Here is a 25,400-nt window from a genome sequence, read left to right on the forward strand (position 1 = left end):
GGCCAGGGCAAGAGATGAACAAAGCTGTTTGAATGACTGACGAGAGCTTCTAGTGTGTGCAGTCTTACATGACTCTGTGAGTATGCATGTGTGCGTGTGTGTGTGTGTGTGTGTGTGTGTGTGTGTGTGTGTGTGTGTGTGTGTGTGTGTGTGTGTGTGTGTGTGTGTGTGTGTGTGTGAGTGTGAGTGTGCGTCTGTGCGTGTGTTAGTCCCTGGTGGAGCCATTCAAGCCTGGCTATTCAGCCTATTGATTTATGTACAGTGTTCTCTAAGACTGTCTGCCGTGATGGGAAAGCTAAGTAGCTGCATCACAACACAACAAATGGAGAGGGAGGGAGAGGGAGAGAGAGAGAGGGAGGGAGAAGTAGTGAGAGTCGGAGCGAGACAGCAGGAAAGAACCTGACAGTGGAGGAGAGAGAGGGGGGGAGAAAGGGAGAGTGGGAGAGAGAGAGTGGGAGGGAGATAGAGTATAGACTGAGTATAAGTTTATGTGTGTTAACATTAATTAGACAAGTGGAATTGATGAATTGATGTTGAGTGACAAATAAACCCCTCTTGATTCTTGAACTGGGACGTGTGTACCAGGATTGTTTTGTTTAACATATTTGCAGAGTATTGCATTGAACTGGGGAGGATCCACAGAAATAAATGTATAGAACATATTTCCATTCAAAGCAACGATGTGCTTGCACATCAAAACACAGAACAGGAAGCAATCAATCCACATGGCCTCCATGTATGGGTTTGTTAGATTGGAGGATGGATTATGGTCGCCATAGCAATAAGCATCAACAGATGCTCCAACAAGGTAGGTGGATATGAAACAGGACACTTATGACCTATCTACACTTTTATATTTATTAGTATGTGTTCATCCGAGAGATTCATTAATTTATAGAGGGGCCGTTTTACTTCCTCTAAGAGCTGGTTTATGTGCCAGACAGGGCACTGCTGAGTCACTGTGCAAAAGCCTGCTGTGTTGTTTGGGGTGTAGTGCATCTCATGCCAAATTGCACTATCAGGCCTGTCTGGATGCTGGTGCTTGTGCTAAAGCCATCATACCCTAACCCCCTGGAACTGGATCGACTGGAGAAGTTCAGCTTCAGTGCAGTTTCAAATATTTACCAGAAGGAAGTCTTCTGGGAACTCCATATAAACATATGGCTTCCGAAGCCCGCCTCTCTTTGATACGAGGAATCCTTGATGTTGTTACAAACTTTCCCTTCCTCTTTCCCCCCCACACATTTTTCTGTGCAAAGAATCTATGGCTTTCAACTTGTTCCAGCCTTAGCACTAATCTTTTTGTGTTTTATATCCAGTTATATCTGCTATTGTATATCATCTCCTTGTCCTTGCTTGAATCACCACCCTCCCACTCACCAGCACCATTGGATCACAACGTTCAAATACATATTATCTTGGTCTGCCACATGTATCTGTCTGCTTTTTATTACAACTCTACTCTCACCTGAAAAACACTCTGTCTACAGTCTTGGTCATGGAATCTGTTATTAGGACAGAGAACTTTAACCACATGAACCCTAGAGTGCCTAATGCTCAGCGAAAATAGACTATCTACAAGCTCAAACATGTTGCGTTGCTAAGGCTTGTGAGCTTGTAGATTGGCTATTTTCGGTGAAGAGATTTGGTGAAGAGGGAAAAAAGGAGCAGGCCTAGTATAGATCCCTGGGGGACTCTAGTCAACCATGTATGGGTTCAAGTGGTAAATCCATGTAAACAGTTATCTGGGGAAAGAAATGGAAATGTCTTTATCTCAATGTCCCAAGTTAGTTAGCTGAGACCATAGGCCGGGGGTCTTTAAGACCTATTGAGATCACAGGCTGCTGGTATTTAACACACTGACTACCAAGGACGCAATATTGCGTCCTTTAAAAAAAAAACATGTGTTTAGTGATTAGGCTAGAGGGTGCTCTTCGCCAACCTATGAATGATGCCTTGACTTCCAGAGAAGGATAGACCCGGAAATGTCAATGAAAAAAATCACCCGATCCACTGCAATGTTAACAGATTTATAAAAACACATTTATCTCGGATTTCTTTTCCTGATCAGTCGTTGTTGGGGAAAACTAGTTATATTCAACTGCCGATAACTACAGAACGGACTATCATGGTTACAATGTTTTTCTTCGGGTGGAAAGAAGAGAGACTTGTCTGCCCACGAGACATTGTTTGTTTACATCTGGGTTTATGATATGATGATGTATAATTCAAAACTATAATAACCTTGGCATGACCATCACTATTTGATGAGTTACATTCTAAACTAGAAAAAGTGCTCCTCGGAGAACAGGTCTCCACCAGGTCAGGTACTGTAGGTTATTGTTGGCCAGCAATGATCGAAATTCGCCAATCAGGATGGACTATGAAAAATCTTGCGTGATGTTAGGACAAAATTTGTAGGAGTATGTTTTTTATGCAAACAAATGACAATGACGTGAAAGCTCTGGAACACAAACTCAATAAAGGAATCAGGAATTTCAAGAAGGTAAAATGGTTCCTACTGTTCTAGGGCTTGGCTATATGACTTTATTATGTATTTAAAACTTTTGCCACAATTATGATTAATTAACTATTATTTAAAATAATATATTTGTAGTGAAAATAGCAGAAAATAGCAGCTCTACAAGCTCACTATACATTGCCATGCGTTGCTTGTAGATCGGCTATTTTTGCACACCACCATTGTACAACAAAGTATAATACAAGGCTCAGACTAATCAATCCAGTCCATTATAAAAAATCTATTAGAATCGTTTGTTTAAGAATTCATTGATAAGATTTTTTTTAATATATATGTTTTAAACTGCGTCCGATTATTCAATTAACCTACATGAGCAAGATTAAGTCGATTATGGGTTCTAAATATCGGTTTCGATATATTTTCAGTTAATTGCCCAGCCCTATACTGCTCCTTGAACTTTTTGGTGGAAAAGGGAGAGACTACTGATGCTTGGTGAATAGCAACTATTCCCTTTGCATTTGTGACATGTCAAGCAAATCCTCAGGGCAATGTGTGCTATCAAATTAATACAATTAATGTGTTTCAAGTGCTTTTAATTTGTTTTGATCAGCCTTTATACTTCTAATTGTGAAACTATGATCGCCCCCATATCATGTTTTATCTCATTCCACAAATAATGCAGTTATTACTAAGCTGGCAGTCCCTTTCATGTGTGGTTCTGCTGTCTATAATATATGTATCTACTGATTTGTATTATGCAAGTGTTTATGTGAACTTTTGTCCCCCAAACTTGGCAAGCGCATCATACCAGCATTCATTTTGTCATGTGGTGTGGGTGTGTGTGGAAGAGGTCACAGATTAGTCAATCACCACAAATATGAACCTAACCAACCCAATGCTTTGACAGTAGAAAAAGCTCCAGCCTGGCTGTGTGTGTGTGTGTGTGTGTGTGTGTGTGTGTGTGTGTGTGTGTGTGTGTGTGTGTGTGTGTGTGTGTGTGTGTGTGTGCTTGTATGATCTATACAAGTTTCCTATGACATGTCTTGTCCCTTTCCAATGCATATTTCTACAGGGACAGCTTTTAAATTATTACAGAATTATTTTTTCTCTCATTTAAGTACAAAAAAAGTAGTCATACACAGTGTGAAGCTGAGTGTTCCAGCCTGGAAGATGTCCAGTACAACCAAAGTTTCTACAGTAATGTTGGTCACAGGGAGCTTCCTAGTAGCTCTACAACAGCTCAAGAACAACACCGAAGGCCTTATTAAGACATATACCCCTATGTTTGTCTTAAACCTGGGCCCTATGTTTGGCTCATATGGACCACAAACAAAAGGGTAGGTGTAAAAATTATTGCAATTGGTCCCTTTGTTCGGTTCTGGGCGTTTCACTTTCCTGAGGGGCAACCACTTTTCCCAATCATGTAACAAATACCGCACAAAACAAATATCAAGTACGACATGAGTTCAGTGTAACAACATGTGTAAGTAGGGCCGGATGTGCTTGTTGATACGTTTAGGTTAACCATCAGATCAAAACACAGCAGCGCTACAGCTTGTCAGCCCACGCCAAAGCCAACATGCATGGCAGAGGGCAGCATGTCTACAGTATCTCTGACACCGCTTCTGAGCCAAGGGAAGAAATTTAGACATCCACAGCGTACTGGCCATCTGTTTCACTAATTATCTGTCCAAAGTTCCACTAAACACACACTGATTCACATCTCAGACCCTGTTCAATTAGGCAGGCGTCCTGGTGGTTCAGCCAGTTAGAGCACACATCACATATGCGCACCAACAGAATTCAAAGACCTACCGGTAATTATGTGGTCCTGGTGGTGACCTGAATGTCATCACATCTCTCACACACAAATTCCCCAACTGTTATATTAGTCGGGTTCGAACCCAGGACTTCCGTGCTGCAGTGCAACACTGAGCCACCTCCAGCGACATGATGAAGCACCCATCTTTGTTGCTTGAATGAGGTTTGCCCCGCCTTGTCAGATGTGACCTACAGTATATATAGCTTTTTTGCAGTAATTAATCATGTCAATCGCAAGCATGCCTCAACAGCAATATCAAATAAGGTATAACCTAATCATATTTGGTATTGTTGTTGAGACATGCTTGCACTGTTATTAATTATATTATGTATTGTAATGTGATTGACATAATTAATTATTATATTGTTATCAACAGGTATTAATTAATTCATTATGCCAGTATTTTTTGCCTTATATTGACGATCTTTGCAGAGCCACAAGAGCTGTGATGTGCTCGTACATGTAAACAAAGCATGTCTAGGGGATGGGGGAGGGTCTGATCTATCCACCAGAGAAATCATTTTGTAACCGTGATCGGCCATTTTGTCCTGGTCGGCTGTTGTATAACAGCCGTTTTCATATTTGTCACAGCTGTCACAGGTGTGTGACTGGCAACCGAACATGGGTCTTGCAACTTTGACATCTGTCTGTGGTACCATTGTGCAAATCTTGCCTGTAAATCTCTGGAAGAAAGCCTATGGTTCCTCAGTGAAGCAAACTAGCAGGTCGCTTAAAATGACAGCAATTACCATCAGAAGCGTATTGGGGGATTTTTGTAAAAAAAAAATTGTGTGGGGGGGGGGTGGTGCTACCCACACGTTTAGCTGTGTTGCTCATTCCACAATCCGAGTTATACCTCGTTGTAAAGGTGACTAATCAACGATAAAAATGAGAAGAATAAGAATACCAATTGGTATTATTGAAGGGGAGAAATAATTGACCGAAGTTAAGTTTACAAACTTTTTGTGAGGAGTTTATATAGGTCATATCCACCTAGGAGGAGCAAACGCTGATGAATAGTGCGGTACAAGGTGTACTCCCGTAGGATTTTTGTGCTAAAATCGGACCCCCACCCCCTTTCTGGGGGGTCATCTATTTAGGGCCGCCAGCCAGTTAATTTTCATAATATCGGAGTTGTTTTGTATGTTTTGAGTTGATTTCTTAAACTTAGTAGCCAGAAGAATCTTTTCTGACTTTTGGTTGGGGTCTTTCCTCACCTGGGACACCCCGAACTGACCACTGTGCCTATCTTACATTACATTTCTCGCTCTGCTCCTGCTCCAGAACAATGCCAAATTAGATCATAATTGAAGCACAAGAAATGGATTCTACACACATGAAAACCCTAAAAAGGGATTACACATAATACTAGGACATGTGGTTCAAGAGTTACATTTTCACCATGGCGTTCAGTGGGCATCTTGGATTATATAAAGTGCCCAAATGGGCCATTGAATAAAAATCCAACAAAAAAACAAAGGAAACAACTAGGTTTATAATTGAACACATGGGAGCGTCAAATGAACTATTAGCTACTATTCATTTTTGTTTTCAGAGCTCAGCTACAAAAGCTTTTGTGCTTCAATTACGATCTAATTTGACATTGTTCTGGACCAGGAGCAGAGTGAGGAATGTAATGAGTACTGAAATAGGCACAGGGGTCAGTCTGGGGTAAAATAGATGACCCCCCAGAAAGGGGGTGCGGGTCTGAACATTTTTAACCCCATCAATTTCTCATAGTTTGGACTCTAGAGCCAAGATCTGCAATCAATCTGCAAATCACAAAGCACAAAAATCCCACGGGAGCCGCTGCCGCACTATGAAGGCCTGAGTAGCCGAAACTGCTGCAGCGGTAAATGAAAAAAATCAAAGTAAGGTAATTACCTTGTGAGTGCAGACTGTTTCTAAAGACCGTTTGCTGAGAGTCTGCACCCGTCTGACCTTCTATTAATCTATTGACAGTAGAGGACACTCAGCTTGAGACTTCTGTCCCATAGTATTTGTGCACTACATCCACACAACCTCCACACTATGATATCATATGTTCTGTAAATATCACCTGTTGGCTAAAGATCAATATGCTGTCTAGATAAGCCTACCGTCTGAATCTATTTCATGTCATGTCTTTGTATTGAACTAGTATGGTTGCTGTCGAGCAGACACCTTGTATTTACGAAACTGTTACTTTTCAACACTGCCATCCCTATTTTAAACATGTCATTACGCGTTGTTGTGAGCTTGTATAATGGCTATTTCCACGACATTTGCTTGACACTACTGTCACATGATGAAGTATAAAATGACCAAAAGCATTAACTTAACCCATTAATACCTGGAACGCATCTGTGTCACGTTAGATTTCTTTGGCTATTCAAAAATAGCAGATATACAAGCTCATAGCGTGGCACCGAGTGCCGCGCTATGAACTTGTAGATCTGCTATTTTTGAAAAATCTTGACTTTTTTTTTGTTGATTTTTTTCAAAAAACTGATTTTGAAAACATTTTTAAGAATCACCTCAGGTCTTAACGGGTTAAAAAACATATGACATGCTTACAGTCCTGTTGACCTAGTCCCTGCCTGCTGCTCTTACCCGGGTGCTGGTGGCGAACATGTACTTGTCACGGAGTTGGAAGCTGTCAACTCGCTCCAGGATGACTTTCCTGTTCTGCTCCGTCTGGAAGAAGTCTGTGCTGCTGAGAACGGAGGAGATGCCCTGAGGTTCCTGCCTCTGGACCAACACCGTGGTGAGAGGGTCATAGGGCTCCACACCCCTAGAAACCATGGATGGATGGGAGAGGATGATAAAAAAGAGGAATAGAGGTTAGAGTTAGGGCAGTGGTTCTAGAACAGGACCCCCATGACTCTCAGAGTTACAGACCTGTAAGGGTTCATTTAGAACACCCTCAATGAACACTGAGGGTCCCTGAATCCAACTTTGAGGACCACTGAGTTAGGGAATCAAAAAGAAAATATGAATGATTTAAATCTGTCCTAAACTGCTATCTGTGTCTGACTGGAATCCTGTCGTGCAACTATCCAGGTTATTTTTATGAAGTGGTTTCATTAGCTGAGGGAAAGCAATTACATGGCCAGAGCTTGAACTCAGATGAAATGGGAGGGGTTAAAGGTTAATTTGCCTCCCTATACTGCTCTCTTAAAATGAATTGATTGATAATTAATAATTAAGCCGTTCCGTTTTAATCCTTTTAGATTTCCTTTACTCACTGAGAGTTTAGGACTATCTCAAATCCTACACTGAACTCTTATCTGTTTAAACCACAAGCATCAAATCGTGTCAGACTTAAATCAATTTTGCCTCTCTAAATGACAAAAAAATACATTATAAAATTGCACTAGCTCAAAGTTATTGTTATGTGTGAGGAAACTATTACTAACTACTAACAATAAGGCTTACTTATAACATGCCTTACATAAAATGATTATATATATATATAATAATATAATATATTATATATTATATTTCGTAACTGCAATTATGCTCATGTACTACAAATCATCATAACCTCAGAAAATGAGGTCGGGTGACACAAACAATTTCAGTTTCAATATGAAGGCAAGGTATTCATGAATTAGAAATATGAATTAACATACAGTAGAACTCAATTGATTGACTCAATTGAAGATGATATGCGCGAGACCACATTCATTCCGTGTTTTTTCTGCCGAGGATGTTGGCGTGTCGCGGACAGTATGAATGCTCAAATCTCATTACGTTGTGAGACACATGTCACTCCAACCAAACATTAGGTGGGAAAAAAACTAAATAAGACAGAGAACAAAAATATCTCTTAATTATCTTAAATGATATGCTGACCTTTAAAGCACACCAGATGAGCAGAACAATCAAATACATTTTTGGTGACTTTTCGATAAGAATCAAATGCATCCAAGATCTATATGCATGCCATGGTCTACGCACATATGGCCTACAAATGTATCACCAGTTAGTCTCAATCTGTGGAAACCACAATAAAACCGCTTCAAACACTACGCACGGATGCTGTCAAGATATTGGACAAAAGGCCATCCTAATATCATCACTGCCCTATACTCTTCAAATACAATCCATTCAACATGGAAAACATCAGAAAATACTCAGATATTTGTCATGTCTATAAAACCATGCATGATCTGATGATGTGTTTGTGGAATGTAGATTAAAATAAATAATTGATTTTAAAAATGTACATTGTTGATGTCAAATAAGTTGAACTAAACTAAAAACAAAAACAAAAAAATAAATAGCTCAGATTTTCAGGCTTGAAATCTAATGTACGACTGGTTATGCGTGCAGCGTTTTTAGCGGTGCCAACCGCTCTATACGTGGCTTTTGACTTTTGTATGTCCGTCCGTCCGTCCGTCCGTCCGTCCGACCGGCGGTTTCAGCACGGGATGAGCACGGCAAAGAAGCAAACAGCTATAACTTCAGTTTGCAGCATGCCACCAAGTCCAAATTCGGTATGTGGACTTAGACCACCAATAGGGACGAGCATGAATTGATGACGTTATCAAAAAGGGGTCCAGGGACCCCCAGCGCCCGTATGAGCACGGGATGAGCACGGGATTTTAAACAGCTATAACTCCAGTTTGCAGCATGCCACCAAATCCACATTTGGTATGTGGACTTAGACCACCAATAGGCACGAGCATGAATTGATGAAGTTATCAAAGAGGGGTCCAGGGACCCCCCGCGCCCGTATGAGCACGGGATTTTAAACAGCTATAACTCCAGTTTGCAGCATGCCACCAAGTCCACATTTGGTATGTGGACTTAGACCACCAATAGGCACGAGCATGAATTGATGAAGTTCTCAAAGAGGGGTCCAGGGACCCCCCGTGCCCGTATGAGCACGGGATGAGCACGGGATTTTAACCAGCTATAACTCCAGTTTGCAGCATGCCACCAAGTCCACATTTGGTATGTGGACTTAGACCACCAATAGGGACCAGCATGAATTGCTGAAGCCCCGCCCCCTCTGTCCTCCCATTGGCTGGCCTTCAAACAGCCATAACTCAAGTTCGCAGCATGCTATGGAGTACAAATTTTGTACATGGACTAAAGCCAGCAATAGGGACTAACTGTCATTACTTAAGCCCCGCCCCCTCTGTCTGCCCATTGGCTGGGCTTTAAACAGCCATCATTCCAGTTTGCAGCATGCTCCCAAGTACAAATTTGGTAAGTGGACTCAGACCACCAATAGGGATGCATTGAAATGAGTTAAGGCCCGCCCCAAAGGCACCGCTTCCTTCACACAGGGTGTGATTTTTTTTTATGCTGCCTGTTAAATGAAGAACTCAGAGACACTAGTGTCTACAAATGATATTGACAGGAAAGAGGCAGAGGAGAAAACTGTGAAATGAGCTGGTGGTGCAGTGCGGCCAGGGCATCAAGGCCACTGTGGCTGCAAGGCCAAAGTGAAGGGGAATGGCAGCCTCCATTACTTTCCTGCCCTTATGACCGGAACACAGTTGATGTGACACATTGTGAGCTTGTAGATCGGCTTTTATTTTTTACATTTCTGAATAGGGTTTAAGTGGTTAAGCCATTGGTTCTCAAAGTGGGGTCCGAGGACCCCCAGGGGTACTTGAGGGGGTTCCAGGGGGTCCCCAGCTAAATGATGGACAGGGACCAAATGGACCCTTATGGGTCTGTAACTCTGAGAGTGTACAAATGGAACCAAATGGACCCGTTAGGGTCCATTTGGTTCCATTTGTACACTCTCAGAGTTGAATTAACATTGATTTTACAATATGAATTGGGGTCCCAGAGACATACATGCCATTAAATGGGGGTCCGTAGCCCTAATGCATGTCAAACTGGGGGTCCTTGAAATTAAAATGGTTGAGAATCACTGCTAGAGAGAGCCGTAAAAAATCTTCTATTATGGGGGTCCCTGGCTTATCTTTTCAAATGGGGGTCCGCGGTCTAATAAGTGTCTATTTGGGGGTCCTTGGCACGAAAAAGTTTGAGAACCACTGGGTTAAGCTGATTGACGCTTCCATAGCTCCAACCCTTAACAATTAACCTCGATCATACAAATGTTTAGATCCATATCTCCCAAAAAATAACATTCATCCTGTCAATCCATTTCCTACACAACGGAACGACACTAGACACATTTATCATTTTCTGGTTATGTAAGTACAGTACAGTGACTCTGTGATCATGTAAAAAAAAAAAGCATGACCTTAAAGCTTCATCTGTATGAATGGAGGAGTCACTATGACTTTCAAATCAGAGATTTCTTTTTTGTATTCTGTCTGTCTGCGGAGTGAAACAGAGCCTGCAGTGTCTGCCGCTGTGACATTCTTTAAAAGGCCAATGTTCAACTGATGTATGCTGTCTGGGTTTAAGAGAAAGAAATGAAGAGCTTCGGGACCTTGTTATTCTGTCTCCGACTCCCTCCTTCTCCTCCACCTTCCATCCCTTCCCTCATGCACACTGCATTGAATAGTTTAAATTGTACATTTCAACAATACGAATTCTGGCCAAAAGATGTTTTTCAAAATATAAATTCTTACAAATAACAGTTATATTTCTTGATTGTTATACTGTCTAAGAAATAATGTTTCAATTTAGGATAGCGTGTTCCTCCTGGTCAGTGGTGAAACTCCTTACTGTTGTCTACACCCTCCCCAAGAACAAACAGTAGGGTTTAGCAGTGAGAGGGACAAAGGATAGACATTATAAATGGCCACCTGGTCCAGAAGTACTATTTAAACCCTTTGGTACTGGGGTTTTGGGGATTTGCATGACTAAATTGGGAGAAGAAAAAAAAAAGATGTTAAAGAATGAAAGTCCCTGCCCGTACACATACAGGGCTGTCAGTTTTCAAGTCCCACCATTAAGATCACAGGAGTAATGGAGGGGGGGGAGTACTGAGCCTATCAAATGGGTTTAGTGGCTTAAGAAGAATTACAACACAGAGTTAATGTCATCGCACCACCAACAGTGAATCAAAGCTAAGCCTGTCTCATCCACAGCAGGTTTAGACTTATCTGCTGCTCAACGGTAGCAGCCCCAGCACAACAAAGCCACTGCAAACAACAGTACACTGCATACCCTGGCAAATGCAAACAATGGCTCAATCAATATACACAAGGGAATTCATGAATGATCAACAAAGAAGAAACAGGCGGCAGCTAAGAAGGATTGGCGAAGCTGCTACAAACTCACAGCTAAATGAAACATGGATAAATGTAATATAATTTCATCGACCGCAAGTGGCGTTTGTCTGTTGACAACAGACCAATACCACTATTTATACCATGCCGACAGAAAACGTTAATTCCTGATTGGCTGGCATGTCTCCCCCACAGAAAGACGTAATTACATCAATGTCTGGACTACAGTGAATTTGGCTAGTGATCTAGCGTTCAAACCGGTGCACCATCTGCTTCAAATAACTTTATTGTTATTGGTAACCTAACCAGTCAGTGTAATACCTGACACCAGGTTTGAAATTTCACAATGGAAGATTAGGGAGACCAGCTCCAACCATGGGGAGTAGACCATCACCACACAAGGACATGCACAAAAGCAGCCAGCCTGTATAGTGAAGCAACACCGCATTGGGATTTGTGCAGCTTCATTCAAAAACTGCACATATAGTAACTTACTATCGATAGCTGAAGATTGGACAGGGAGGCCACGCCATTCTTAGACTTTACATCTGATTTTCTTTGGTAAGTGGTCATGGTACAAGTGCGATAACTATCTCAGGTGTCCTGATACAGGGAAATAACAGATTAAAATATCGGATTTCTCACCTCCTCTTGGTCTATTATTTTCCAATAACCTGATTGACGGTAGTGCATTATCGCTTACATTATGTGTTCTGTCTGTGGCAGATAGCAGGTGTGTCTGTCGTCTGCTGGGGTTCTTTGATCCGTATTAATACTGTAAGACCTGAGTCATAGACTCATTAGGTTTGAGATTCTACCTCAACCTGCCAAGGCTTGTGGCTCAGTATCACTTAGCTCCTATACAATAGCTCCAACTACTGTGAGTGTGTGCGTGTGTGCACTGCGTGCATGTATTTGTTGTTGCCATCAGTAGTGTGTCATGACATGTCTCCCAGGGCAGTGAGTCCAACACTGTTGTAGACAATAATAGACACTGCCTCGCTGCCTCTCTTTTTTTAAATTTTAGAAAAATATTTAAATGCTTGAATGTTTGTGCCACATGTAGTGGAGGAGTATTTATACGTTGTTTGCGTATTGCGTTCCAATACGCAAACAACGAGATATTGAGCGAATAATAGAAAAATAACTGATCATTACGGCCAGGCTGTTGAGGCCATGATACAGAAAAACACAGAAAAACACTACTCTGACAATGCTGTGTTGATGACATTAGTTTATCTGACCTGGCAGGAAGTCAATATATTTGGTAAAACAAAAACAAATAATTGACAGACATGACAAACTGGTTGATGTGCCCATCTCAGCTATTTACTGTATGTGTCCAAACATGCCAGAAGGTCATAAGGAAACAGCTCACAAACAGGAAGAGGAAATAAGTTCAGTTATGTCAGAGAGAGAGAGAGAGAGAGAGAGAGAGAGAGAGAGAGAGAGAGAGATTGGTCTTGGCATATTGCTACAGTCCTTTGCTTCACATTGACAAGACAATGGCTTAAAAAATAAACTGTAAGAATGAAAGTGTTAAAGTGCTTGTATAATTATTGCAAATCGCTTCTTGACAAAGACTCTATTGACTATTGCGAGATTATAGCATTAGATTTCAGCAGCTAGCTCAGCATCATTTTATATGATTTATAGAAACATGTTATCGAAGTGCTTCCATCAGATTTTGAGTCCAAAACAAAATTTGTAATGTAACGCTGAATTCACATGACCAGTGTTCTGATGAAGCCAAACAACCAAAGGCATCCAAACAGAAGCACGCTGTGGTCTGAACTAGGTGTGAAATAGGAGCTAGACATTTTGTACATACTAATCTACCAGAAAAACACTTAGAGGAAAACCACTATTGTTGTTGGTGTGCATTCGTGTGAGTTGGTGTTAATCTTTTCCGTCTTCCTGTCAGTGTATTTCCGCGTTTGTCTCAAGTTGTGTTTGCACTACAACGCAGGTAAGCTGGCCTACAGTTAACCGTACAGTAGACTAGACTGAAGTATACTCTACTGCACTGAACTCAACTCAACTGAACACTGAATTGAATCAAAGAGAACAGAATTGAATCAAAGAGAACAGAATTGAATCAAAGCGAACAGAATTTTAAAAAAAGCAACATAGTAGAATCAAACTGAACTGAACTGAATAAAACAAAACAGAACTGAACGGAATCAAACAGAACAGAACAGAAGGCTACTTTGTTGTGACAGAGTCTTACCAGAAGTACGCCTTCACATGCTCTTGGATCAGAACCCACGTCTCTCCAAAGTCATCTGATTTCCACAGCTATGGACCACCGCAGGGAACAGACGACAGGGAGGAGAGAAAAAGATTTGGGTGAAAGAGAAGATAAAGAGGATGGGTCATGGTATAAACACAAGTCATTTGCATTTTGCTGAACGCTGTAATAGTGTATGTGTGTGTGTGTGTGTGTGTGTGTGTGTGTGTGTGTGTGTGTGTGTGTGTGTGTGTGTGTGTGTGTGTGTGTGTGTGTGTGTGTGTGTGTGTATGTGTATGTGTATGTGTGTGTGTGTGTGTGTGTGTGTGTGTTGATTTTATGACGTTGTAGACCTACCTGTTTGTTAGGATGGGAGCTGTCATAGCCCAGGACCAGGTTGGGTTTCTTACTGTGGAGCAGGAGGTCTGTGGGCTTGAAGGGCAGTGAGAAACCCTGGACATTCTTACAGAAGTCAAAGGTGTTCCACAGATAACTGTTGGTGGTGTCTGCAAAAAGGTACTGAAGACCACAAGAAAGCAAACATTAGCACCTTTCTGACTTTTATTTATGTAATCATTCAATCTAGCTATGCTTCATTGTATCTCTCCATGCTAAACATATGAAAAATAAAGTCTGACAGACATGATGTTAGATCACGCTCTCCCCAAGAGAATCACGTATCAACCTACATTTCATATTCATTACCATTCAAATTTATTCACTAAATTCTGAGTTGGGGAAAAAAAAGAAATGAATAAAAAAGGTCAGGAGAGCATTTAACAGCATGGGAACACTTCATTCCTCAGACAAATTAGGATGTCTGATTATGCAATTCTAGTCTCTGTTCATCCTTTCATGTCCCGTTTCACTGCCTTCACAACCTTGTGACTCCCTGCAGGTTCACATAACCCTCATAGGAGCAATGCAGAGTGAGAGATGAAATGAGAAAGAAATGGTTACAACACGTGAGGCACATGCCAATACAAAATAGAGCTTTAAGGCTAAAAGGCTTCACCAGTTACGGTTCATGTGGGTTTAAAACATCCTGACTTCAGAAAAGAAGCTTACATGAAAATAACTTTGTCTTTCAGCATCAGCAAAACATCTAATCTCTGAAAATTAAAGAGTCTTGACAAAGTGTTTACTCATGGACTGCTGGAGCGACTCAGCTACGTGAGGTGCAGGTAGTGTGTGCGAAGGCCTGTACCGTATATCTAGATTTTAAACTAAAATGTATGTACACAAAAAACTCATTCCCTTCATTCATAGCGATTGCTTATTGAAAATCTTATTAGAATTTGTATAATAATATACTGTATATTAGAATTTGTATAATAATATACTGAGTATTATAAATACTCCTCCTAGAAATCCTTCAAGGAGCTGAGAATATCTGGCTGAATTAAAGAGTTTACTGGTCTGTGCTTTCAGGACCTTGCAGTCACTGAACATCTGGGCTGTCTGCCAGAGAACACTAGCTGAGCGGAGGATCATGGGTAGTACCTACAGGACATTATGACTCACCATGTCTAACAGGATAAACACAGGTTCCAACAGACAGTCACAAATGACTACTACACAAGTGCACAACACTAACACACAAAAATCATTGTATTCGATCGCTGACATCGTTGTGGCTAACATTAGAATCAAATTGCAGTTGATTATCATTAAAAGAAAACCTTGGCATTACACCTACAGTTGTATTGTACCGTGTCCCTGAACAAAAAGTGTCTACATTATATTTACACCACAGCCATCTACCTTATCCAGAGAAGCTTAGGTGAGGCTCAGTCTCTAGTCTAGAACAGTGGTTCTCAAACATTTTCATGTCAAGGACCCCATGTATTTGGCCATGGACCCCCATCTGAAAGACTTTTTTTTCAAAATTATTCCAAATAGTTGACCTACAAGCTCACAACACGTTGCACCGTCGTAAGCTTGTAGATCGGTTCATTTTGAATCGCCTAAGTATAAAATAGGGTTAAAGTGGGTAAACTTGATGCTATATTCAGTCATTTTGGTTGGGACCCCCTGGAACCTCCTCGAGGGCCCCTGGACCACCCTTTGAGAACCAGTGCTCTGGAACACATCTGACAGGCAACCCTCCATGTAGCCTACTGCCTGTTCTGCTTGAGAGGTTAGTCACAGTAAAATGGTCAGTAATAACTTACCCTCTTGTTGTCAGCAGGGCTGTGGTAGAACTGGGAGATGATCTGCTTGCTACCCGCCTTGGACCCCTTTAACTGGAACTTGTCGGAGACTAAAGTGAAGCTTATCCCATAGTCATACGATACATATACCTGAGGAGAGGAGAGGAGCGGAGAGTTAATTGCATTCACCTGGGCTCCCGAGGTCTAAAGCTGATTCTGCCTGATTCTAGCTCCTGATTAACCCAGTAAGACCTGAGATACGATTCTACAAATGTCTTCTAAATCCAGGAAGAAAAAAACAGGTTTCTGAAAAATGTAAGTTGCTATATCAGTGGTGCACAATTCTTTTCATATCAAGGACCCCCAAAATTATATGTATTTGGCCACAGACCCCCCCCCCCCCCCCCATCTCAAAATATGTTGTCCCAGGGACCCCTAGAAGCAAAGATTTGAGTTACAAATGTTTTAATTTAAAAAATATTATATTCAAAGATTTGCACACATTTTCACGATTTTTTAAAAATAGCAAATCTCCATGAGCTTGTATATCTGCTATTTTTGAATAGCCAAAGTATAAAATAATGGTTTAAGTGGTTACACAGATGCGTTCCCGGTTTTAATGGGTTAAAAGGCCAAAATAAAAAGCCTAGATCCCTGAGGAGCAGATAAAGAGTGTATCAGCTCTGACAAAGAACCCCTTTTAAAAGGTTTTAGACTCCCATTGCAGACACTCTGCAAACTGATCCAGAGTGGCATCTCAGCGTATAGTGTGTCTGGTTAAAACATTCAATCTGGGAACGCATCAACAAATGTCTTCTAAATCCTAACCGGTTTCTGAAAAACTATATCAGTGGTTCTCAAACTTCTTCATGTCAAGGAGCCACAAAATTATATGTATTTGTATATGTAAAAGATTTGAGTTCAAATTGTTTGCTTAAAAAAATATATATATTCAAAGATTTGCAAAAATGTTCACTATTTTCCAAAAATTGCAGATCTACAAGCTCATGAGCTTGTATATCTGTTAGTTTTGAATAGCCAAAGAAATCTTCAAATGACACAGATGCGTCCCCAGATTGAATGGGTTATAACATTCAGGTTAGTTCATCTGGAATAAACCTTAAAATCACATTGACCTGATTCAACCCCGCCCTGTTCACACAGTTCCAGTTTCAGCAGCACAAACGCCTTCGTAAACATACTTCCCATTACACCAGTGATGAACTATGACAAGTTGACGTAGTCTCCTCTTAGACCACTTGACAACCTCTAATAGCCACTTATTATTTTCAATAGCTGCAAGAAGTACCACTCAATAAAGAAAACAGGGAGAATCAGACTCAGTCCGTCAGTCTGGTCTGTTTGCATGTTATGTTTTACTGAAAGTGAAAGTTCCAGGATGGAAATGTGTGTGCATGACTGCATGTGTGTATGCATCTGTGGCTTTGTGTGTGTGTGTGTGTGTGTGTGTGTGTGTGGTGGTGTGTGTACATGTGTGTGCATGTTTGCGTGTGTGTTAGGGATGGGCGTTTGGGAATTTTGTAAACCTGTTTGCAGACTATTCGCAGTTTCAGTATCCGAGACCATCATCAGTCAAGGAATGCAGTCTTTGTATTTTTTAAATACTCCATTACTAGTTTTTCGTGCGCGTCGTAAAAAAAGACTGATGACCACGCACTTACGTTTGTCTTCAATACGAACGTACCCAATGCAACTGTTTGATCAGATGCCCCAAGCATTACCACAGGTACAATATCATACAGTTGCATCTTGACTGTTTTGTGGGTGTGTGTGTGTGTGTGTGTGTGTGTGTGTAAACAAGTACTCACCGAGCTGGTTCTGGGTCCCGTGGCTCCAACGCTGTCCCTGGCCAGGGCCACAATGACATTGCTCTTCTCCCCTGCCCAGTGCACCACCATCTGGTTGTGGGAGTCGTTCAGATTGGCCTGGAACAATGGTCAGCAAAAGACAGGATCAATACTGTACTGTATGTTAAAACAGAGACCAGTTTTGCCCACTGGTTTGTCTTCAAAATCAAACCACAACATTAAATCTCTGAAATCTGAAACTGTTAATTGTAGTATGTCTCTTCTAGTTTCACACAATCAGTGCACAAAAATCTTATAACACAGTATTCCTTTATCCACATAACTGACCTAGACGGAACATCTCTGAGCTCTGATCTATTGTTAGGGATATAAAAAGTGCTCATGCATGCTCTTCAACGTTTCAAAGATCATTCAAGAGATTCCATATTCTGTTGGCTGACAGACTTGAACGTACAGTCAAACAGAAAGTAATCCAAACAGGAAAAAGGAACCAGTCACAAAAGCCAAATTATTTTGTCAAAATCTAGGCTGCAACATGCGCTAACAGTCAAGAATAGAATTGAATATTGTCAGCAAATTTGTCTTTGGCTTCACTGAGGTAAAAATAAATAACAGACAAAATACAATACATAATCAAACCACTAAAGACATTCAGGATGGACTGTTTACTGAAGCACAATGGTTTCAAAACTACCTTGGTACCATGTAATCACAACCTCTGTCTGTCTGTCTGTCTGTCTGTCTGTCTATGAAAACTTTGAAAAGAACCTTTCTTTATTTCCTTTTTTATTAAAGAAGCTTTTCTGCACCTGTCTAGAGGCACAAACTAAGAACCAAACAACCTCTCAGAGACAAAGTTCATCCCTCTTCAACATGAACACAACTTCTGCTTTCACAGTCTCAGGATGAATACATGCCAGCTATCTTTTGCGATAGCAAGACAATGTGATGAAATGATCATCGCAAGACGACGACATTTGCATCTTTGGTTTCATTATAAGTTAACCTTCCCTTTTCCTACCACTATTCTCTGCCTTGATGAATAAAGGAAGTATATCTGGTCAGTGGTCACAAAGCAAGACGTCAGTTTTCGATCTTTACCAACTAACAACATCTCTCAACAACATAATGGGTTGTTCAGCATTGTTCAGCTACAGTGAATGATCAGGTTATGGCAAAATTAAGTTCAATTACTGTAGCTTTCACTCCTCTGTCGTTTCTTTTAATTGGTCTCCTATTGATTTATCATTGAAGCACTTTGCAAATAATAAATACAGCATCCACTAAATAATTTGGCTTGCATAAAATCATCTATAAGATACAAAATAATGAATGATGATACCCTGACTAAAAATACCAAAAGTTTTGTTTAAATGACTATTGCTCTCCTGAGTGCTGCCTTCATAGTACAATTCAGTTGTTAGGGTATAAACATACAGTGTCAATATTCTCCAATGACAATATGTTTCAGTAGTGTAAAAGAAAAGAATCCACCCAAATCATCTCTGTCTTTTATTTTTGGAGAGAGTTTTAGTCACTTTTAGCTTTCTTTCGGGAGGAATGTGTAGAGAGACAGGAAGGGGAAATTAATGACATGCAGCAAAGCGAGTGTGCTTGATGCACCATCACTGCACCCCTTTTCACTGTCTCTTTAACCACTTTCAACCTGGCTGACATCCCTATTTTGAGAAGTACATTGATGACACGATATGGTACATGGTACATGATAGAAGAACATTATCCAAAATGTTGCAATATTTTTTTAAACATTTGAAAAAAGAAAAAACAAATTAAGATAGAGAAAATAGCCCAGCTACAAGCTCAGATATGCAATGTGTTTATTCACAAGTCTGATTTCAGAAAATAAAACACAATAAACAGCTAAGTTGTGATTTGTGTCATCATTATAGGAAGATTAGCGAAAACTTGACAATTGTGAATGTCAGCTTTGGTCCATAAAACTCTAAAGCACATGACGCTGAACAGACCCAGATGGAAGTCTGTCCCGTGTTTTAGGCTCCGTTGGCCACAGTGTGCACGCCTGGCGGCTGCCAGCAGCTCAGTCTGGGACCCACTGACAACCACTAAGATAAACTAAATGTGCAGGGCTGCAGCAAATTCTGGTAAATCGTAACACAGAGTGAGGCCTTGACAAGAGTCAAGAAACAAGTATCAAGAAAATGTATTTGGCACTACTCACACAGGTACAAGCAGCGAAATGCTAGTGTCGCATGGTCTGCAAAACTGGGCAAAGGAACATAACACAACAATAACACTGGATATAATAAGAACAAGAATAATACAAACTAAAGTCCTAATGTGTACAGCTGAAACTGAAATCTGTTTGCACACAATACTGAAGAATAAGGGTGCTTGGCTTCTCAACTACTTAGCTTCTGTAGCCCTGGGTACATTGAACGAATCCACTGAAAAAAACTAGTCTGCTGTCTTGATTATAAATGTTTTTAATTTCCTCTCCTTTGTCCTTCAATTTATCCCTCAATGTGTTCCCATGGGTTGGTACATAAAGGCCTGAATGAGTGAATGAATAAATGATAAGGAGACTGATAAGGAGTACAGACAATAACTGAAAAAGTCATGTAATCTCCATGTTGTGCAAAACTTAAGTGATCTTTGATGTAACTTCCTCACCACAGGAGAGGAGCAGCCTCAAACTCTCAACTGATATTTTCATGACACCAACCACCTGACGCTCATTGTTGGTGCATCCCGTCAGAAGCTTACGAGCAGATTAAATCCATGCTTGGTTGCCTTTGTCTATCTGGTATCTGCATGGGTGTCAGGCAAAACATTTACGATCGTTCTGAATTAATTATAGCCAACAAATCACATTTTGGGGAAAAGGAGATTTCCAAAATAATTTAAGTGACACATTTAATTTAACAGTTCCTCGGGGAAGGACTTACTGGTTGGTGCAGAAGAAGTCACATTTCCCAGAATGTTTAGCTCACAGAGCTTTCTTTCTCAATCATGAACGTCAATCAACAAACCATGATGCCAGACAGTTCAGTAGAGTAGAGGCAGGATACATGATGTCTCATTGTTGTTAGGTTTTCTCTCAACTTCCTTACCCACTACATCCACTGCAATATTTTAATTAATTAAATCCCACTGTGATGATAACACAGGTTAAAGGGGAAATGTCAGAGTTAGAAAAACAGGAACAACTTATTTATATTTAAGTTTATTTCCTGGCCCAGGTTTCAATGTAGCCTGACAGCACGTCGAGGGTTCGAGTCCGATCCCGACGGCCTTTGCTGTGTCACTCCCCATCTCTCTCTACCCGTTTCCTGTCAAAACTTCACTTTCTTTACCATTTCCATTTTCATCCCCTGACTTGGGGTTGCATGTGTTGTCTGTTTATCTTTGTCCTGCTGGGTTTGCACTCAAGCCCTGTGTGAGTGGACTGCATGATGTGAGATAATGGACTCTTTGCAATGTTTATCCTACATTGCGCTTGCAGTCTTTCGCCCCGGCGACCACATGGCCATGACATCTCAACTCCTCAAAATGATGTTCCAGTGGCCTGGGCAGTGGGCAGTGGCACAATGGAAGGATGTCAACCGAATGAGTTACCGTGAGTTTACATTAGGGGCTGTACAACTCAATATTGACCAGGTTAGTCCAACGTCACTAAGGTTTGAATACATTTGGAGTCGGGAAGGGACATTCCATGTATTTCACCTTGCTGGAAATGGATCGATTCAAATTAATCAAGATCAATGAGGCCAAGCAAAGCGGCACACCCAGGGACAATGCAATAACAAGTTGGGCTTTTCTATTCATTGCACTATGTAGTAGCTTCTAACTCCTGCACCTGCAATAATGTTAGTGTAATGCCGCTGTTGGTGTTCTTTTATGCCTGTACTTTTATGTTCTTTTAAGAAAGATCTTTATTGAAATTATGACTGAGCAGCCATAATGTAAATTAATTCTGTTTCCTGATCTGGTCAATACATGCACAGTACAATCCTGTGTTCTTTTAAAGGACCATATAGTGGTCTGGCATGTTTAGACCATTGACTAAGACCAATGGTATATACTTGATATAACAGCCGACCATTTTCCAAAGCATTTGTTTAAGTTTAGAGGAGGGTCATTTATAAAAATCAATTGTAGAGCATGTTTCCACAATAGGCAGCCCGCGGGTCAATTTCGGCCTGCGAGAGCCAATTGAACACCCCTTTCATAACTTATACGTCGCGCAAAATCCTTCAAAACAAGGATTTTGACCACAAAGGCTACCACACCGTCACTGACCTGTGATGTAATTGCATCCTATCTTACGACATTAGTGACAATAGTAACTGTAGAAGCAGTGATAAGGAACATGGGCAGAAGTCTACTATAGGAGAAGATGAGTTTCATGTACCACTTGCTACTATCCTCTTCTTCTTACAATTGGCTAATGGGCCGGCGGACCACGTCGTCACACTCATGTCACTATGACTCAGCCATAACCATATAAGGACTTCCCAATGCAGCTACGCCCAAATATGGAGTGTGTTGTCTAACCTCAATGTGTCGTCATGGCATCAGGCGCAAACAAATCAGTCAGCTCCATATATATGGGCACCAAAGGGGCATTCCCATATATGGTTGGCATATACTGATGACAATATAAGCCATATAGGGGCGTACAAGGGACAAGGACTGACAGATATAGAGATCCCCATATATGGGCATATTGGTCGGACTGGCAGACCATCGACACAGGATTTGATCACCCCAGGCTCAAATTATTAGTATAATATTGACATCAAGACCAATAATAATAATAATAATAAGAGCAGCTATCTGCACATACAAACACAAAACGTTTGTATGTTTGGGGAACCCTGTGGTAGAGATATATGGCCGAAGCTGTGAATAGACGATTGACATTCATGGTCCTTTAACTCTGAGAGTGTACAAATGTACCATTTAACAACTCTCAGTGTTAAATGAATACTGAGGACTTTAAACAACATTCCTTGGTTGTGCCGTCTGTCTTGTCTGTTTACTCTGTTTACACACTCCTTTTTGTTTACTGCGTGAAGCAGACTGACAGTAGAATAAAAAATTAAGTGATACAATATATAAAACACATTGCTTTCATCTGTGTAAACAAAGAGAAGAAATGCTATGTAGTCATCATTTAAATTGAATCCTTATGATTAGCTCACAAAGAGATTTTTTTGTCACAGTTAAATGCCTAATGCACCATCAGGAACAGACACCTAAATATAATCATAAATATGATGAAGAACAACATGCTTTGAAAGCTCTGTTAAGTTGTGCTTGAGTCTCATGGTGTTCATGTATTAATGTTAACCACTTTAGCCATAAATACTTTGTTGTACAAAGTGAAAATAGCCGATCTACAAGCTCACAACGCGTCGCGATGCAAGTATAACGCCCAAAATAACGATGCTGGGCAGAAAGTGGCAAAGGTTTCTCTCCCTTCTCTAATCCTAATAGTTCTACCTTAGCAGAGGGAGAGGAGTGTTCAGCACCTTCACGCCACTGCTATTCAACAACAACAACATCATTATCATAAAGGGGGTAAAAGCGCTGTGGCTTAGAGAAGGTCAGCAGCCGAGTTGGTCCCAAAACCATGATGTCATCTCTGCAGAACTGGCGTCCCCTCTCAGACGAGCGCTCTCGGACTGGCATTCACACTCTGGTCTGTGCTGTGCTTCCAGCCTGTGTATTTTTGGCAAAAGACGGACAACACAATTGAGCTAGTGTGTTCCGTCAGCAACAGCCAAGTTCCTCATTTTGGCATTTATGTCAAGCTAGCCTTTGCTGCAGTGAGATGAGATGGAATGCTGCTTGGTAACGTGTAGTCTTCTGGGAAATGAGTCTTTATAGTTCTTCTGAAGGTAGATGAGCGATAACAAACGGAGTCAGTCAGCCATCCAGTGAATATAATGGACCAATCATTTATACTCGCCTATTATAAATAGAGCCCAATCAATGCCAGATTTCTGGGTCCAATGCCCATCCTGGTTTTGGAGCGTCCTACACCACAGTGATTACGTATATATTTTGTAATCTAGTAAATGATGTGGATCTCGGGATCTGCACTTCCCAAAAATATTGATACATCTGCAAATCTCTATATACTGTAATTATGGAGTACCCTGATCATCAATGTGACACAGTAGTGATGTTAAACTGGCCTGGACTCCATATTTGGGCATGGCTGTACGTGGAGTACAATATGGAATTTTATGGAGATAGATCTCCATATGGCAGGGGTCTAGGGGACCTAGGGGGTCTTCTGAATTACTACAGGAGAGCAGATAAAATCTTTGTGTGATAGGAGCTTCAACCCTCGCATCCCTATTCTGAGGGGAACATTAGAACATTAGCCGATAACAGCAGGTCAACCCACCCCATATTTTTGGCAGGTTTGGTGTAGATGAGTAAAAAGAGCAGACCAAGTACAGAGCCAAAGGTCAAGTTCTAAGTAGTAAGTATTGATTTGAGGGTTTAAGAGGTTTAAATTAATACATTAACATGAACCCAACATATTAATAGAGAAGATAATGGTTAAACAAATAAACAAAGAACATACATTTACACAACACTGTTACACTGATGATTTTTGTTAATGTACTTGTGGCAGGGGGCCGTGTTCTAGGCACCGTCTGTAGGTGGGGTTACAGGTCTGGCTCTGCAGTGCCAGCTCACAGGCGCACCTGCAGCACATTGTGTTAATGAAATGGAAGAACAGGTGCTGTATCCACAAGTTTCCTAGGGCATTGTGGGCATCACTTCTTGTCGATTTGATCCCTGATACCTGATCAAATCGACTGGAAGTGATGCCCACAATGCCCTAGGAAACTTGTGGATATAACAGACACAATATGTTTGTGCTCTCTGTTGCAGTGAGGCTGGGTCCAGAGTGAGAGCCACACACACGTCCTCATTCTCATGCTTTTACTGCAATGTGTTATAGGATTAATGTCACTCTGTGACTGTTTCAGTTCCATTTTATTGGACTTATGTTAAGGTCACTCTGTGACTAGTTACTTTGTTTCTGCTCCTGTGGATGACCGTTTGTTTTTATGCATTATTCCCTGGACTTGGACCAGTGCCAGCGATTTATTGTTGTTTTTTTTCCAACGCCACAGACCTCACTAAATACCTTAAAATCGCGCGTTAAACTGCTTGTAGACACACAGGGTAGCTGTGTGAGACGCCCAGAGAAGACCGTTTCGATCGGCGATCGGCCATTTTGAAGTAGTCACCGTTTATGTTAAACAGCGATCAGCAAGGAGAAAAACAACAACCGAGAAAATGGAGGATTAGTGGGAGCTTTAGAATGGAGGCGGGTGGGAACGAAAATCTCCGGATACGGATATTTCCGTTTCCGGTGGTGCTACAATGAAATGTGTCGTGGCGAACGAGGCCTACAATGAAATGTGAAGTTGCGAGGAAAAAAAAGAAAAAAAAGACCACTTCGTGTAGATCTACGGGACTGGCACGCTGCGCAATTATTTAGGTTCGCGTAGATCTACGCGATTGGCACGCAATGTGTTAAGGAAGCTGCCCTGTGTTGTGTGCTTCCTTTACCCTGGGTGGTGACTAGTTGGTCACATTGCTACACAATTTAATAGAGGCCCTCACATCTAGACCAACCGACCAACATGCCCATATATGGCGATCTCTGTATCTGTCCTTATCCATTTTATGCCCATATAGGGAGGACCGGCCGGCCAGTCCTC

At 41.1% G+C, this 25,400-nt stretch overlaps 1 protein-coding gene across 1 annotated transcript in view; it reads right to left on the reverse strand.

The window, feature by feature from the left end:
• sorl1 (sortilin-related receptor, L(DLR class) A repeats containing) overlaps positions 1-25,400 on the reverse strand; it is a 79,821-nt gene that overhangs the window by 48,177 nt on the left and 6,244 nt on the right. The window contains exons 2-6 of the mRNA XM_084065596.1: positions 17,665-17,781; positions 15,857-15,985; positions 14,040-14,201; positions 13,683-13,750; positions 6,897-7,077 (exon numbers count right to left, since the gene is read on the reverse strand). Coding sequence (XP_083921722.1) covers positions 6,897-7,077; positions 13,683-13,750; positions 14,040-14,201; positions 15,857-15,985; positions 17,665-17,781 — 657 coding nt within the window. The remainder of the gene's footprint in view (positions 1-6,896; positions 7,078-13,682; positions 13,751-14,039; positions 14,202-15,856; positions 15,986-17,664; positions 17,782-25,400) is intronic.

This window comes from Gymnoscopelus microlampas, assembly GCF_963454915.1.
Source record: "Gymnoscopelus microlampas genome assembly, chromosome: 8".
NCBI classification, from domain to species: Eukaryota; Metazoa; Chordata; class Actinopteri; order Myctophiformes; family Myctophidae; genus Gymnoscopelus; species Gymnoscopelus microlampas.